Source organism: Saccoglossus kowalevskii, chromosome 11 (genome assembly GCF_978046115.1).
Source record: "Saccoglossus kowalevskii chromosome 11, keSacKowa6.1, whole genome shotgun sequence".
Taxonomy (NCBI): Eukaryota; Metazoa; Hemichordata; class Enteropneusta; family Harrimaniidae; genus Saccoglossus; species Saccoglossus kowalevskii.
The window spans coordinates 14,918,269-14,932,338 of record NC_140651.1 but is presented as its reverse complement, the minus strand read 5'-3'; the positions used below and the strand labels follow the sequence as shown (position 1 = coordinate 14,932,338).

The window sequence follows — 14,070 nt, the reverse complement described above, 5'->3', positions numbered from 1 at the left end:
AACACATCAACCAAAACACTAAGTGAATGGATTTACTTTTGAATATAGAGGTTATTAGTGAAACAACGTGTGTAGTCCCTTGTTTATTTTTTGTTGTTTTTTCAATAAAATAACATGTTATGGGAGTGTATAAATGGCGAAAGCCGAGTCGGCACGAAAATCAGGTTACTACAAAGAAAAAACAAAGGATTTGTGACCCTTGCAGGGGTTCCCTTGCTGTTAATATTATTGAGTGTTTCAATGACATCACACATTGGTGTAATTTGCATATCACATGAAAAAATAAACAAGGGACTGTGTAAGTCTAATACTGTGGAATACTTTATTTCCGCTGGAATTAATTTTCGCTGAAAAGGCTTTTTGGGTGTTTTGCTTGGAATTTATTTTCACTGATTTTTCGCTGAGTTTAATGTGAAATATAGGGAAAAAAGTATATTCGCTGGATTTTATTTTCACAGAATCATCCCTTCAGCGAAAATAAAGTATTCTAGTTATATACTACATGTTTTATGTGCTTTGTATTGTGGGGGCATCATAGTAGGTATTTTCACCACCAGACTTTCTCGTCCATTTTTTTTCTGCACTTTTTTAATATTTCTGGAAACGAACCCTAATTTTGGGACCAGCAGACAAAATTTGAGTCAACTTTCAGTTTTTACTAACAATTTGGCTATTTTTGTCCCAATTTTCTGCTGACTATTTTTGAATTTTCGATGTAAATAGGAAACTGGTGGTGAAAAGAGTCAAGCAATATGTGGGTATGGTCATCATAGTCTTTCATGTTATTAAGGTGTTCATATTCTAATTATAATGGAGTCTTGAGGGATTAAATGGGCACATTACATAATTTGTACATAATCATCACCTTGGAGGTGTAAATTAATTTTCGCTGTCTACATTCGTAGAAGCTACATCATGACCAGGTACTTAGGAATACATGCTTCAAGCGATCCTCTATTACTTTTTGAATAGGATCTGGTCCTGAAAAATGTTCTCATGACAACCCACCTACAAAGAAATGTAGAGATCTCCATGCATACTCTAAAAGTTCTGAAAATTTTAATCTAATAACGTGACATTTGAGAACTGATTCTGTGGGATTGTGAGCTTTTATATTTGGAAAAATATTGTATTCGGTCTATCTACAATATAAGTGTATTTACCAGATGCACTTCCATCATTTACATAAGTACATGATAGAGCAAATACAGTAAACAACAGAAGCCACAATCAGTTGTGTAATGTAAAATACTTTATTTTAGCTGGAATTAAATCTCGCTGAAAAGACTTGTTGGGTGTTTTGTATGGAATTTATTTTGAATGATTTTTGACATGTAAAATGTAGGAAAAAAGGTATATTCGCTGAATTTTATTTTCATTGAATCATCCCGTCAGCGAAAATTAATTCCAAGCGAAAATAAAGTATTTTACAGTGATTGACATTGATGCATCCCATAATATTATTATGCATATATTACTGAGCTGCTGATCATCTTTTCCGTCTGAAGCTCTCTTGATGTGAAATTAAAAACTATTAAAACTGTTTCCTTTATTAGCATGCCCAGAGTAAAGCGCCACGACCTAACAGCACCAGCACGGCGGTTACTAAGCCAGGAAGCGGCGACAGTGGAAGCCGGTTAATGAACCATGCTGAATCTAACGGCGATTCTGAGATCATACATGAGTTAAGAGAAGAGTTGAGGAGCATGAAGGAAAGCATGGACGCATTGAGGCGAGAGTTTTTGTCGGAGATTGACGAGGAGAAAAAACAACGAATGACAATGCAAGTTGAGCTGGATCGGCTTAAGAAACTTGTAATGAAGTAGATAATCCGAGTGCGGCTTAATATAATTAATCCTCTTTAAACTTTGTGCTTCCTATTAAATAATCCACTTTATATGCAATTTCCACTTACACAAAATGATGGATTAGTTAGAATAGATTTGGAGAGGGGTAGTCAAGGTAGGCAGGTCTAGATAAGTATTACACAATAATTTGAATGCACAGTGTTGATACCAAAGATTTTCCTATAAAAGTAGCACCAGGGATTGCCTTGGCATTTTTGTGTAGTGAGTCCCAATGAGAAAATAAGTGAATTTATTATACATTGTGCCCCTGGGAAAGCAGAATATGGTGTTAAATCAATTCCTGGTGTGCACGTGAAGTTATGTTAATTATGCTTGTTGTCCAGCAATGGAGCAACTCTCACTTAAAGGTTAAAGGGACAGTGTCTTTGTCAGTGACATGAAAGATAGTATATGTTGAGGAAGTGATGAAGGTTAAAAACACCACTGACATCAGAACTGTGTATGTACATAGGGAAGGCTCGCACAACAATGTATCTTTACATTTAGATTACAGTCAACGTTTAGAGATCTGCTAAAAACTAGTTGTGCTTTTACATAAAAGTGAGTAATTTTGTGTCGTGCTGGTCAGTTGTTTGGCACATGTACAATTATGGAGACACTGTCCCTTTATGTGCGTAAAGTCTTTGGCTTAGTTAAGAGATGAAGCATTACGAGGTTATTATGAAAATACTGCAAAGTATGCAAAAAGACGGTGTGATAACGACGTGCAGTGTAGGTATGTTTTATTATACATCTATTCTTGCTTGTAGTCATAATGTAGTGAATTATAACAATCCAAAATGCCAGTGAAAAGTATTGAGCATTCAATGATTCAATGAAACTCTACATGCCTGGTCCTATGTTTATTTCAATGTGATCACGAAAATATCGCAAATTATGCACTTTGGCGGTAAAGGGAGCACTGACTATCGCTTGGTACCATCACTGCCTTTCTGCCTTTGCACAAACTTTGCGATATTCTCATGTTGACACAGAGGTCAACGCAACACTGTACACACCAGTTGTTCATGGTCCACACGTACAAGTCAATCAGTGGTGGTAACGACACTGGTGAATGAATCGCATGCACGATAAATTACAGCAGCAGTAGAGTATGCTTTCCCACAATGCAATACTACCTATACAAACTACACATGCAAACTGTATGATGTTGCATTCTGGGAACTGTACTAACTGCTCCACGTTCATACTGTAATGTAAACTGTAGCAATTTGAAGATATTCGTGACGACGGGAAGGGGACGTTTGCATTTACAGTCTACTCGTCTTCACTAAAAGTTGTTGACTCCCATGCATGTATAAAGAAACGGTGAAATCTTTATAGCAGCGTAATTTTGCCAGTACCTTGCAGAATGTCACGAAAAATGTGTCTTGTATGATATTTAAACAATTAGACATCGTAGGTGAATCGGTGATACTGGTTATACATACAGTAGTGCCTTATAGTTAAATAGACTCTTCATAGGAGTGTCACCCCTTGATTATTTTTATAGTGTATTGTTAATCTTATATTCCATTTTGCATGGTTATTAGTGGTGGTTAGGTTAGTATTTAGATGGGACCTTATTTAGTAATTTTTTTACTATAGCAGTATGGTAAGAGTTGCTTATTGTGTTATTTTTTGTGTTATCGCAGATATTGCATTATCTCATGAATGCAGCAGTTGTATAACCCTTTCTGATTTGAACTTGAGACAATAATCTACTATAGGAATCTTGCATTATATACCTGTAGTAGACTCCATTTAATATATTGTCTATATGTATGCACTGTATTTACATACTGACCCAGGTATTTCAAGAAAGGGTTTGTGTTAACATGTTCTTGGCACTGTGTTATTCAGTGGTCACATTAACGATTTCCTGAGTACGTAATTAATTATTACTCCTATTTCTAATTGGCATTCCAGGGAAATATTAATCTGTAGCACCAATATTCTAGTAATCAACTTTGTTATTGAACAATTCCACTATAGATAAAAAGTGTACCTATTTATTTTTAATAATTTAAGTCATTTACATACTGAATGTAGATTGTAATTTAATGAATTTAATGTTTTTTGATTCTCATTTATATTTTGTTCTGCATGTTTTAATATATGGTATTCTTATTTAATTAGCCCCGTGGTATGGATAATTATGCAACCAGTTCACTTATATGGCCCTGCAACATGAATTGAATACCTACTCTGGGATTTTCACAACCAATGCGTTAGAATCAATTTATATTTACTGAACTTGTGTGTTTGTTCTGTTGATGTTATCTTTGTGTTTCTATGCATTCCAGTGGAATTTATCGTTCAGTGAGTCTTCTGTTGAAAATATTGAACTTTTTAGAATCATTCCATAGCAAATCAACTTTTTCCCATGATGCAGCCTGGGCATCGTGGGATATTTTTTCCAAACTGGCTCTTTATAAATAATCTGGGATATTATAAATTCTTTTGTAGATATATGGAGTTGTAAATGAAAATTGTAAATAATTTGTGTACGACTATAAGAATTATATTCATTGCAAAAATGAAACTAGTTTGTCCTGTGTTAATATTGTTGTTTTAATGACACTTGTCTTGCAATACTACAGTTGCATCAAAATTTAGAAACTAAGATTGCCGTTCAAAATCACAACTAACTATATTGCAATAATCTTTGGACAAAATGGGTGGTACCTCTGACAAAAAAAAAAGTTTGAGATTTTCATGCATGTAAATGTGGCAGTTTATCTGAAGAATTTTGACTATAGAGGGCAGCATACTGGCACAAATAATTAGGTAGAGTTTTGACTCCCTTTTGCAAAGCACGCAATGGGAGTCTTTGCAGTTAGTGTGTGTCCGCCTGTTCCACTGATATCGCAAGAACCATACATCGGTTTTTGATGTGTTTTGGGATAAATATGTGTGCATAATGATTAGTTAATTTCCGGCTTTTCTACTGACATCTGAAGTACTAATCACATTTCAATGAAACTTGGTACATAGATGGTCTGTTACATTGTGCAGAACTTATTAGTTTTACACTCAAATCTGTTCATTTTAATTTCCTGATTTGCATAATTAGTTTTCAGCTTTTCCACGAATATCTCAAGCACAAGTAATTACAAATTAATGTTTAATGTGTCTCAAATACTCTCCCAGCACACGAGAGTTCTAAGCTTTCTTTGATTTGACAATTAAAATCTGATCACCTTTTCAAAGAATGTATTTGACAATATAGCTGGGTTCTCATTGACCAATGTGATACACATACTACCTAATAGAATACATTATTTTGTTACACACCATATATGGAATATACAACATTGTTACATGCCATATATGGAACGTACAACAGTTACATGTCATAGTGTCACTGAATATATTTCAACTGGCTGAAAGATTTCCGTAAAAAAAAAAATATGTTCCTTTTGGAAGGAGATGCAGACTGCTAATAACTAATGTCAATGAATTAAGAGTTCTATGAAGAAAATCTTTGTTCTTACTGTTGGAAACCATATAAAGAATTTCAATTGTGTTGTACACTATGCCATATATGCAATGTACAACATTGTTGCATGCCATATATTGAATGTACAACATTGTTGCATGCCATATATGGAATGTACAACATTGTTGCATGCCATATATGGAACGTACATTGTTGGTTGCCATATATGGAATGTACAACATTGTTGGTTGCCATATATGGAACGTACAACATTGTTGCATGCCATATATGGAATGTACATTGTTGCATGCCATATATGGAATGTACAACATTGTTGCATGCCATATATGGAATGTACAACATTGTTGGTTGCCATATATAGAATTTCAACTGTATTGCACACAATATGCCATATATGGAATGTACAACATTGTTGCATGCCATATATGGAATGTACAACATTGTTGGTTGCCATATATGGAATGTACAACATTGTTGCATGCCATATATGGAATGTACAACATTGTTGCATGCCATATATGGAATGTACAACATTGTTGCATGCCATATATGGAATGTACAACATTGTTGATTGCCATATATAGAATTTCAACTGTGTTGCACACAATATGCTATATATGGAATGTACAACATTGTTGCATGCCATATATGGAATGTACAACATTGTTGGTTGCCATATATAGAATTTCAACTGTATTGCACACAATATGCCATATATGGAATGTACAACATTGTTGCATGCCATATATGGAATGTACAACATTGTTGCATGCCATATATGGAATGTACAACATTGTTGCATGCCATATATGGAACGTACAACATTGTTGGTTGCCAAATATGGAATGTACAACATTGTTGCATGCCATATATGGGGCGTACAACATTGTTGCATGCCATATATGGAATGTACAACATTGTTGCATGCCATATATGGAACGTACAACATTGTTGGTTGCCAAATATGGAATGTACAACATTGTTTGTTGCCATATATGGAATGTACAACATTGTTGCATGCCATATATGGGACGTACAACATTGTTGCATGCCATATATGGAATATACAACATTGTTGCATGCCATATATGGAGCGTACAACAATGTACAATGACATGTTTCATATATGGAATATAAAATTGATAACACGCCATACTGTCACTGTATATATTTCCACTGGCTGAAATAACAAAATTAGCCAGTTTCCAGTTTTAATAAAAAATGATTTATATTCATATTCCTCTTGGACGAAAACACAGCCATTGTTTGCATGCAGACTGCTAATAGGTAACTAATGTCAATAAATTCTATGAAGAAAATCCCCGTTCTTTCTGTAGTCTTCCTGTGTACGTTTTAAACACTGCATTCCAGGCATCCATGTATCGGTCCATACACATGGCTATACATTTCTGCAAGGTTAAAAGTGAAAAATAAATCAGTAACAGTCATACAATTCACAGTATCTTGCTTCCAAGAGTGTTTGAGTCTGGAATGTTTCCACTCTGTTTGGCACTTTGCATCAAACGAAAACAACAAACATGTAATGGTTTTCATGACATTTTGCCTCAAAATTATGTCAGCTTTAAAGCGAGAGGGTCTTTACATGCGCATGCACGGGTATCGAGTTCCAAGCGACGATAACACGCGCTAAAAACACAAAGGCTCATGGGTAGACGCTTGTTTGTAAACAATGACACACTATGGCCATCTGATGTGATCTGTGTGATGGTCACTTCTGTGAACATTTTAAATTTCAGCATTAGTTTGGGCGAATATTAAGCGTTAACTACAGCTAGTAAGCAACTACAAATCTGACGCATGTGCAAGTGACGACTCCCCGCTTTAACTTTCAGTTTATTTGAATTTGTTTTCTTTTTCAGCGAAACAAGGCGTATTTGGTATTTTAAATACCAACTAGATCAACCTCAAAAGGTCAAATGTCACATTTGCTGCCAAAAATTCTGTATTTATATTGAGAATTATTGAATGAAATAGGGCTTTGTGCATAACAGACACATGCTTCTTTTACTCGATGTGCTTATTCACATTACATGTTATACTGATTACAAATTGTGTGTGATGGTCACTCCTGTGAACATTTTAAATTTAGACATTAGTTTGGGTGAATATTAAAGGGAACCACTCAACGCCATGGATTACACCAAAGAATCATGGGACACTATTGTTTACGTTGTTTACAAAGTTAATCTATCTTTTGTTATCCATTTGTAATTTTAATCCAGAAAGTAAATTTGTTGTGAGATTAGGCTTAACTGGAAGTGACCGTTTAAGCGTTAAGGATGCTGTACACGTTTTTGGTATTGATTTTCTGAACTGATATTTTCATACAAAATATTTACTGAACCACACAAAGCTATATATTGATGGAAAGCCTATTTCACACTGAATATGAAATTGACAAGATAAGTGTGTGTATGGACGTGTAAAGTCACGTGATCTGTGTGTAAACACAGAAGCCATTTTCGGTAAAAAAATAATTGAACCAATGAATAAACGAATTTAGTGGAACATTGGCAACAAAACAGTTTTTCAGACGACGCTCACCACCATTCTGCGTTGATTGAGATATATATCTACATGATAGTTGGAGAAGAAATAATAATTTAGCCATCTTGAAAAAACAATGCGATCTTGTTCTTTCCGGTATTCAGAAATTATAACGTAATTTCGAAACAAATAGGAAAATAGAAAAATCCCAGCGCCACTTGAGAGGGAACATATCGAAGAGTGTCTGTGCGAAAAATTAGTATAATGTGTCCACTAGAACTCAAGATCAAAGGCCTGCAGTTGCTGTGAATCGCTGTTTTGTTTAACCAAGAAAACGGCAAAAACAACTGAGCAGCAACGTATCGTCGACCAACTCAAAATCCGTTTGTCCCTTGGATCAAAACAAACTCATAACGACTAGTCATGGTATCTGTCTGTCATAATCACGCAGATGTGTGGATATGCGTGGTCGCAATTGGTTATAAAGTACGAAATTATGCTCCCGAATCCAATAGGAAACACTGTTTCACGACGTGACAAAGTCGCGCCAAAATGACGTCATGATTTACATATTCATTATTAAGTTGTGGGAGGAGACACTCCTTTTCTGGAAGACTCATTACCATACATTGCCCTCCATGGAAGGTCATTCTCTTGCTCCGCTGCTGAACCAGTAACCATGGCTGAACGCACCACGAGAGTCAACTACATGTAGTTTTCTTTCCAAGATTTGTTTTTACAACGCGAGATGTCTCGACGAAGATCTGTATTATCTGATTTGAATGGCAATGGAGGTGAGAGAAGTCACAGCGAGTACTGAACTGAATCGGGAGTTGCGATCGCTTGGGTTTAATGTTCTCTGTCGATCGGGCGGTGAATTTTCAGTTGGTTTGCTTTTGTGTTATTATTTTGTAGATTTGTGAAATAACCTGTTTGCCATAAATCGAGTTTTCCGTTTTTTAGTTCCCAAAACTGTTGTGACAAAATTAGTGTGAAGATTCTTCTTCCATCTTCAACGCGTAATGCATAGTACGGAAACAACCGCTGGCGGGGACTACTCCCGGTATCTTACATTCAGTTCACTTTCTATATCAGTTACAACAAATCTAATTTAATTGAATCCGTCAAGTTATTTATTGAGAATGTGAAGATTAAGAAAATAAAACAGGTAAAACAAGGATTCTCACACACACATACGCGTACGTTTTCTTTTACAGCTGCTTGTCTCAGGCTTTACGTGTGGCCACGTGTTGAGGGACGGTGGTGTGGCCAAGTGTTTCACTTCCGACTCATTGTGGTTGGAGACCATGACACGTAATTTGCTCACGAAAACTAAGTCTGCCAAGTGCTCAAATTTTCTACCTTCTGTTTATACCTCCATGGTCTGGTCGATAAAATCGTGGAAGGTACTAACGTTAGTACCTTCTATGATTAAATTTTAATAATAATCGCTTTACATACTGTCGACGTTCTTCTCCAAATTTCTTTGGATTCGTTTTCTTTCGTCACTGTCATAGTTGACCCCAAGACGGTTTCATAGTCGACTGCTTGAAGAGCAAGAAATTCAACGAAATTATACTTGTATTACTAGTCTGAACTTGTACTGAATGCAAGAGACTGTTTATATTTGCTTTGGGTGGTGACTATTATGCAAATTATCTGTCTATTATGTCTTTGGCTGATTAATTAAAACATAGCTTTCAAATCAATGACATGTGCTTTTGTTTTTAATTAACAAAAATTGATTTTTACACCCTATAAAAACATCCAAATCACTTTTCTTCCTACTGAGTGTTTGCTCTTTGTGGTCCAAGATTGAAAAATACAAAAAAGTAGAATTTTGGGTTTCAAAGCAAAAAAACGTGTACAGCATTCTTAACTGCAGCCAGTAAGCAACTATACAGCAGTCGGTGAATAAAGTGTTCCAGAGAGTAAAAATAAATTGAGTTGCTTGGGCTTTGACGAAGTTAGGCCAGACAAAAAAATCGTTTCATTGGACCTACTCGCACTTGTCAGATTGCATTTTTTAAATATTTTTGGGCTATGATTGAAGTCTGTCCCTTATATTGTTAGAAGTAGGGATGTAAAAGTATTGCTTTCTGTTATAGATCATCTCACTGTGCATCATTTGTTTATATTTTTACCAACCAGCATGAACTCATTGGCAAAACCAAACCAAAATTAGTTATACCAAAAGAAGTCAAGCTGGATTATAAGGGCGCACCAATTATACACACAGATTTAGAAAATATTGCGAATGACTTTAATGAGGTTTTCGTTACAATTGGCGAAAAGTTAGCCAATAAAATAACTTCAAATAATAATAACATTTTCTACAACTTTCTAGGGGAACGAACTACCCAATCAATGTTCCTACGCCTAGTAACTGTTCATGATATCCAAACTGAAATTATCAGGTTAGATCTTCACAAAGCGACAGGTTGGGAGGGAATCAGTGCAAAACTGGTAAGGCATGCTATGAGAGAAATTTTGCAGCCATTATGTTACATTACAAACTTATCAATTTCCACAGGACAGTTTCCAGACTGTCTTAAAATAGCCCGAGTCATCCCATTCTATAAAAAAGGTAATACATCTAATCTGGGGAACTTTCGACCAATCTCTATCCTACCAATCATCAGTAAAATTATAGAAAAAAATGTAAATAAATGCCTGATGAATTACTTACAAAAATATATTATACTGTACAAACACCAATATGGCTTTCGGAAAAATATAGCTGCAAACTTTCACTCATTAGCTTAATTCAATAGTTGCTATTTGAAATGGATGAGGGTAATGCCACAATTGGAATGTTTATAGATTTTTCGAAAGCATTCGATACAGTGAACCACAGTATCTTAATTGCAAAACTTGAACATTATGGTATAAGGGGGGGGGGGGTTGCCTTGTCCTGGTTTAAAAGTTATCTGACAGCAAGAAATCAGTATGTTTGTATTTATACCACTAAGTCCCAAACATTGCCAATTACATGTGGAGTACCCCAAGGTTCCATTCTAGGGCCCATACTATTTTTGTTATATATAAATGACATACCACAATCCACTGACCATTTTAACTTCAGATTATATGCTGACGACTCCAATATTTGTCACACAGTTCAAAACAAATCTAACCAAATCAACATAAACGCTCAGAATTGTGAATTTCAAAAGGTGGTATTGTGGTGTGATGCAAACAAACTTACTATCAATTCCGATAAAACAAATTACATGTCTATTGCCAATACACATAAAAAAATCAAAACTGAGGGTGAATTCAATCTTAAAGGTGACCAATTAGGTGAACCCTGTAGTATTAATTACATTGGAATTACTATGGATAAACATCTGACATAGAAAAATCATATATCACTAGTAAAGAAAAAAATCAGTAAATTAGCAGGTATATTTTTCAAGCTCAGATTTTTAGTTCCACAGACAGTATTAATAATGTTATACAACACATTTATTCTTCCCAACATTTCTTATGGATTAGAGGTTTGGGGAAATACATATCAGTGTCACCTGCAAAACATTTTACGTATACAAAAACGCAATGTTCGTATTATCGCCTTTAAAAATTACAATACACCCTCAGCACCTTTGTTTAAACAATTAGGCATTTTAGATATTTATAAACAACATTCTCTACAAATTGGAACCTTAGTGCATGATGTAATTTATGATAGATTACCACCAATTTCCACAACTACTTCCCGCAGATCAAACATAATTATAACACAAGACAAAACTACAAATGTAATCTTTCTCTCCCCAAAGTTAAGAAAAAATGTGGTAAATTTTCTATAAAATATATTGGCCCGAAAATATGGAACACAATTCCAACTCATATTAGATCTATACAGTCGAGAAACATATTCAAAAAAGAATACAAAAAATATCTTTTGTATACTTAGTGAACTTGCTGTTTTCTTGTACATAAAATGTATATACATATCTATATATTTATTTATATATATATATTTGTTTTCGCTATTTCTTTAACTAGCCCTAATACTTAATTATTATGACTATTTATTTAAGAAGATGGGAACGGACTAGATTAGCAGTCACTTGACGGCTATTTTCCGATCCTATTCTCACTTATGTTCTTGCATTGTCTTTAGTTTTTGATTCTATTATTGTATTGGTTATAATAAGGAGAATAAACTTATTTATTTAATATCTGACAAAATGTTGTGTACTCATTAGCACTATCCAGATTAATTACTTAACCCTTTGGATGGCTTAATTTTACCTGCCAAATCTTAAGTATTTTGTGGTATTTTGGAAAAAATGTGCAAAAAATGATGTAGGTGACAAAAGTTGACTGTTCAATTGGTTAATATTATTGAAACGACAGGCAACCGTTTTCCGGAACTACTGCAAACAGGGAATATTTGTTGTAGTGTCATAGTATGGTTCAAATATTTGATATTTGCTGCTCACAGATCTCCACTCAAATTTTAGGTTTGACTAATAAATTGACAACATTCCTATATTTTCATGTAAAATTATATTTAAAATAGATTATTTTCTGAATAAAAACAAAACCATTAATGCAATTGTCATCTGCATTTTGTCTAAACTGCAGCAAGCCAATCACAGGATACTAAAAATGCATGCTGGGTAATGATGTCATATTGACAAGAAAATTTGAATAATCAGAAGCTCTAGCAAAAAACTTATCTGAAATCTCTGAAACTAACAATAATACGCACCTGTTCTGAATTATCCAATGAGGTCCCTGGTTTTGTAACACACTTTTTAAAGCATTTATCGGACATTTTCTGAAATGGACAATTCGAGAGATGCAATTCAAGTAAATGAAATAAATATTCACTGGTTTTTAATTTTGATATTTTAACAGATAAGCAAAATTCGCTAAATTAAATTATATTCTTGTAAACATGTAAAATAACATTAAAACTTGATGTTTCTATGCCAAGCTTGTGAAATTAAACCCAAGTGAAATTGCTCGAAACATTAAAATAGTGAAATTAAATACCAATGAAAATAAATGGTTTTACAGTATGCTATTCATAAAAATACTAGGACAGACCACTGAAACCTACTTGTCACCTTGACAAGTAAATCTGTAATTTTAACTGAGAAATGTGGTAATTCTGATGGATGATAAGAATGTGTCAATTTTGATTTAAATTAGGTTTAAACAATGTACACTTTTTTTTTGCTTGGATGAGAATTACCATATTTATCTGAAACATCACCAGCTGCAAAGATTGTCCAAGGGCGATGTTTCAGCCTGTGGGCAATCTTTTAGTGCTCCAAAGAAAAATACTGAATAAACTAAAACGGTAGTAAAAATATTTTGAACAAAATATGACTGCGAATTGATGGGATACAAATCAGCCTCAGCGAAAAAAAATACCTTGTTTTTCCTAAAAATATATAATGCCAATTCATTGTTGGAATACTTTAGATGCAATCAGAAATTCAAAATTATGCAACAACTATGAGCTTCATCTCTTTTTTCTGACACAGGGTCAAGCATCTATCCAATCAAAGACATGAATTTATGTATCAGGTCATTCATGGCATCCATATTTGGTAACTATAAACTTTCAACACCACAGCACTGTCTTGGTTACATACATGATAAATTTGGTTGAACAATCTGTTATGCCCGTAACCCATTTTTCAGTATCAAATTTGCAGCGTTCATCTCTAGTACGTCCATGGTATATCGTAGCCGATCTAATTGAAATTTGGAAGGGGGGGGGGGGGTTGTCAACTCTGAGCAATGAACGGCTTTCAAACATGTATTATCATGAACAATCTTTTATGAAAGTCACGGCTACTCTGATGATTTAAACATACATAATTTCGGCCAGATAAGATGTTTTTCAAGGAGCACACGAGTCCAAATGGTGGACGTGTGGATTCTCAATGATTCAACCCTGAGCCATTGCCAGGCACTGAACCATGGTGGACTGACCTGTAACAAGTCTTGGGCATTTGCGATTGCCAACTGTGATTTAACTTGGTCCATCATCTGTTCTCGTTCTGCAGTACCAATTTTCCCTCCTGGTGGTGGTGCCGAGCCTGAGAAATCCATCCTCTAACCGTTGGAAACAAGCACGAATTCAACTTTGATAAATATACTGTGAGAAAAACGTGCACCCGGCAGTTTGACCTCAAATATGTCACCACGCACGCGCATATCGAGTGATAAATAGAGGGCGCTACTTGCATTGAGTTTTCTGTAAAGAAGAAAGTTTATATAATT

General features: G+C 34.8%; 2 protein-coding genes across 7 annotated transcripts in view; one reads left to right on the top strand and one right to left on the bottom strand.

Annotated features, from left to right (window-relative positions):
• LOC100372798 (SH3 domain-containing kinase-binding protein 1-like) overlaps positions 1 to 1,866 on the top strand; it is a 54,430-nt gene extending 52,564 nt beyond the window's left edge. For all 6 annotated transcript variants that reach the window (XM_085504901.1, XM_085504903.1, XM_085504902.1 and 3 more), the window contains one exon: positions 1,557 to 1,866. In XM_085504901.1, the coding sequence (XP_085361027.1) occupies positions 1,557 to 1,826 (270 nt within the window). In that variant the 3' untranslated portion in view covers positions 1,827 to 1,866. The remainder of the gene's footprint in view (positions 1 to 1,556) is intronic.
• A 4,610-nt stretch (positions 1,867 to 6,476) lies between these two features.
• Positions 6,477 to 13,992, bottom strand: LOC144355646 (mitochondrial import inner membrane translocase subunit Tim13-like). Its single transcript, XM_085505429.1, has 3 exons — positions 13,780 to 13,992; positions 12,542 to 12,610; positions 6,477 to 6,719 (listed from the first exon to the last, which is right to left on the bottom strand). The coding sequence occupies exons 1-3, from the start codon at positions 13,897 to 13,899 to the stop codon at positions 6,618 to 6,620; spliced, it is 291 nt and encodes a 96-aa protein (XP_085361555.1). The 5' UTR covers positions 13,900 to 13,992; the 3' UTR covers positions 6,477 to 6,617.
• Positions 13,993 to 14,070: the final 78 nt, after the last annotated feature.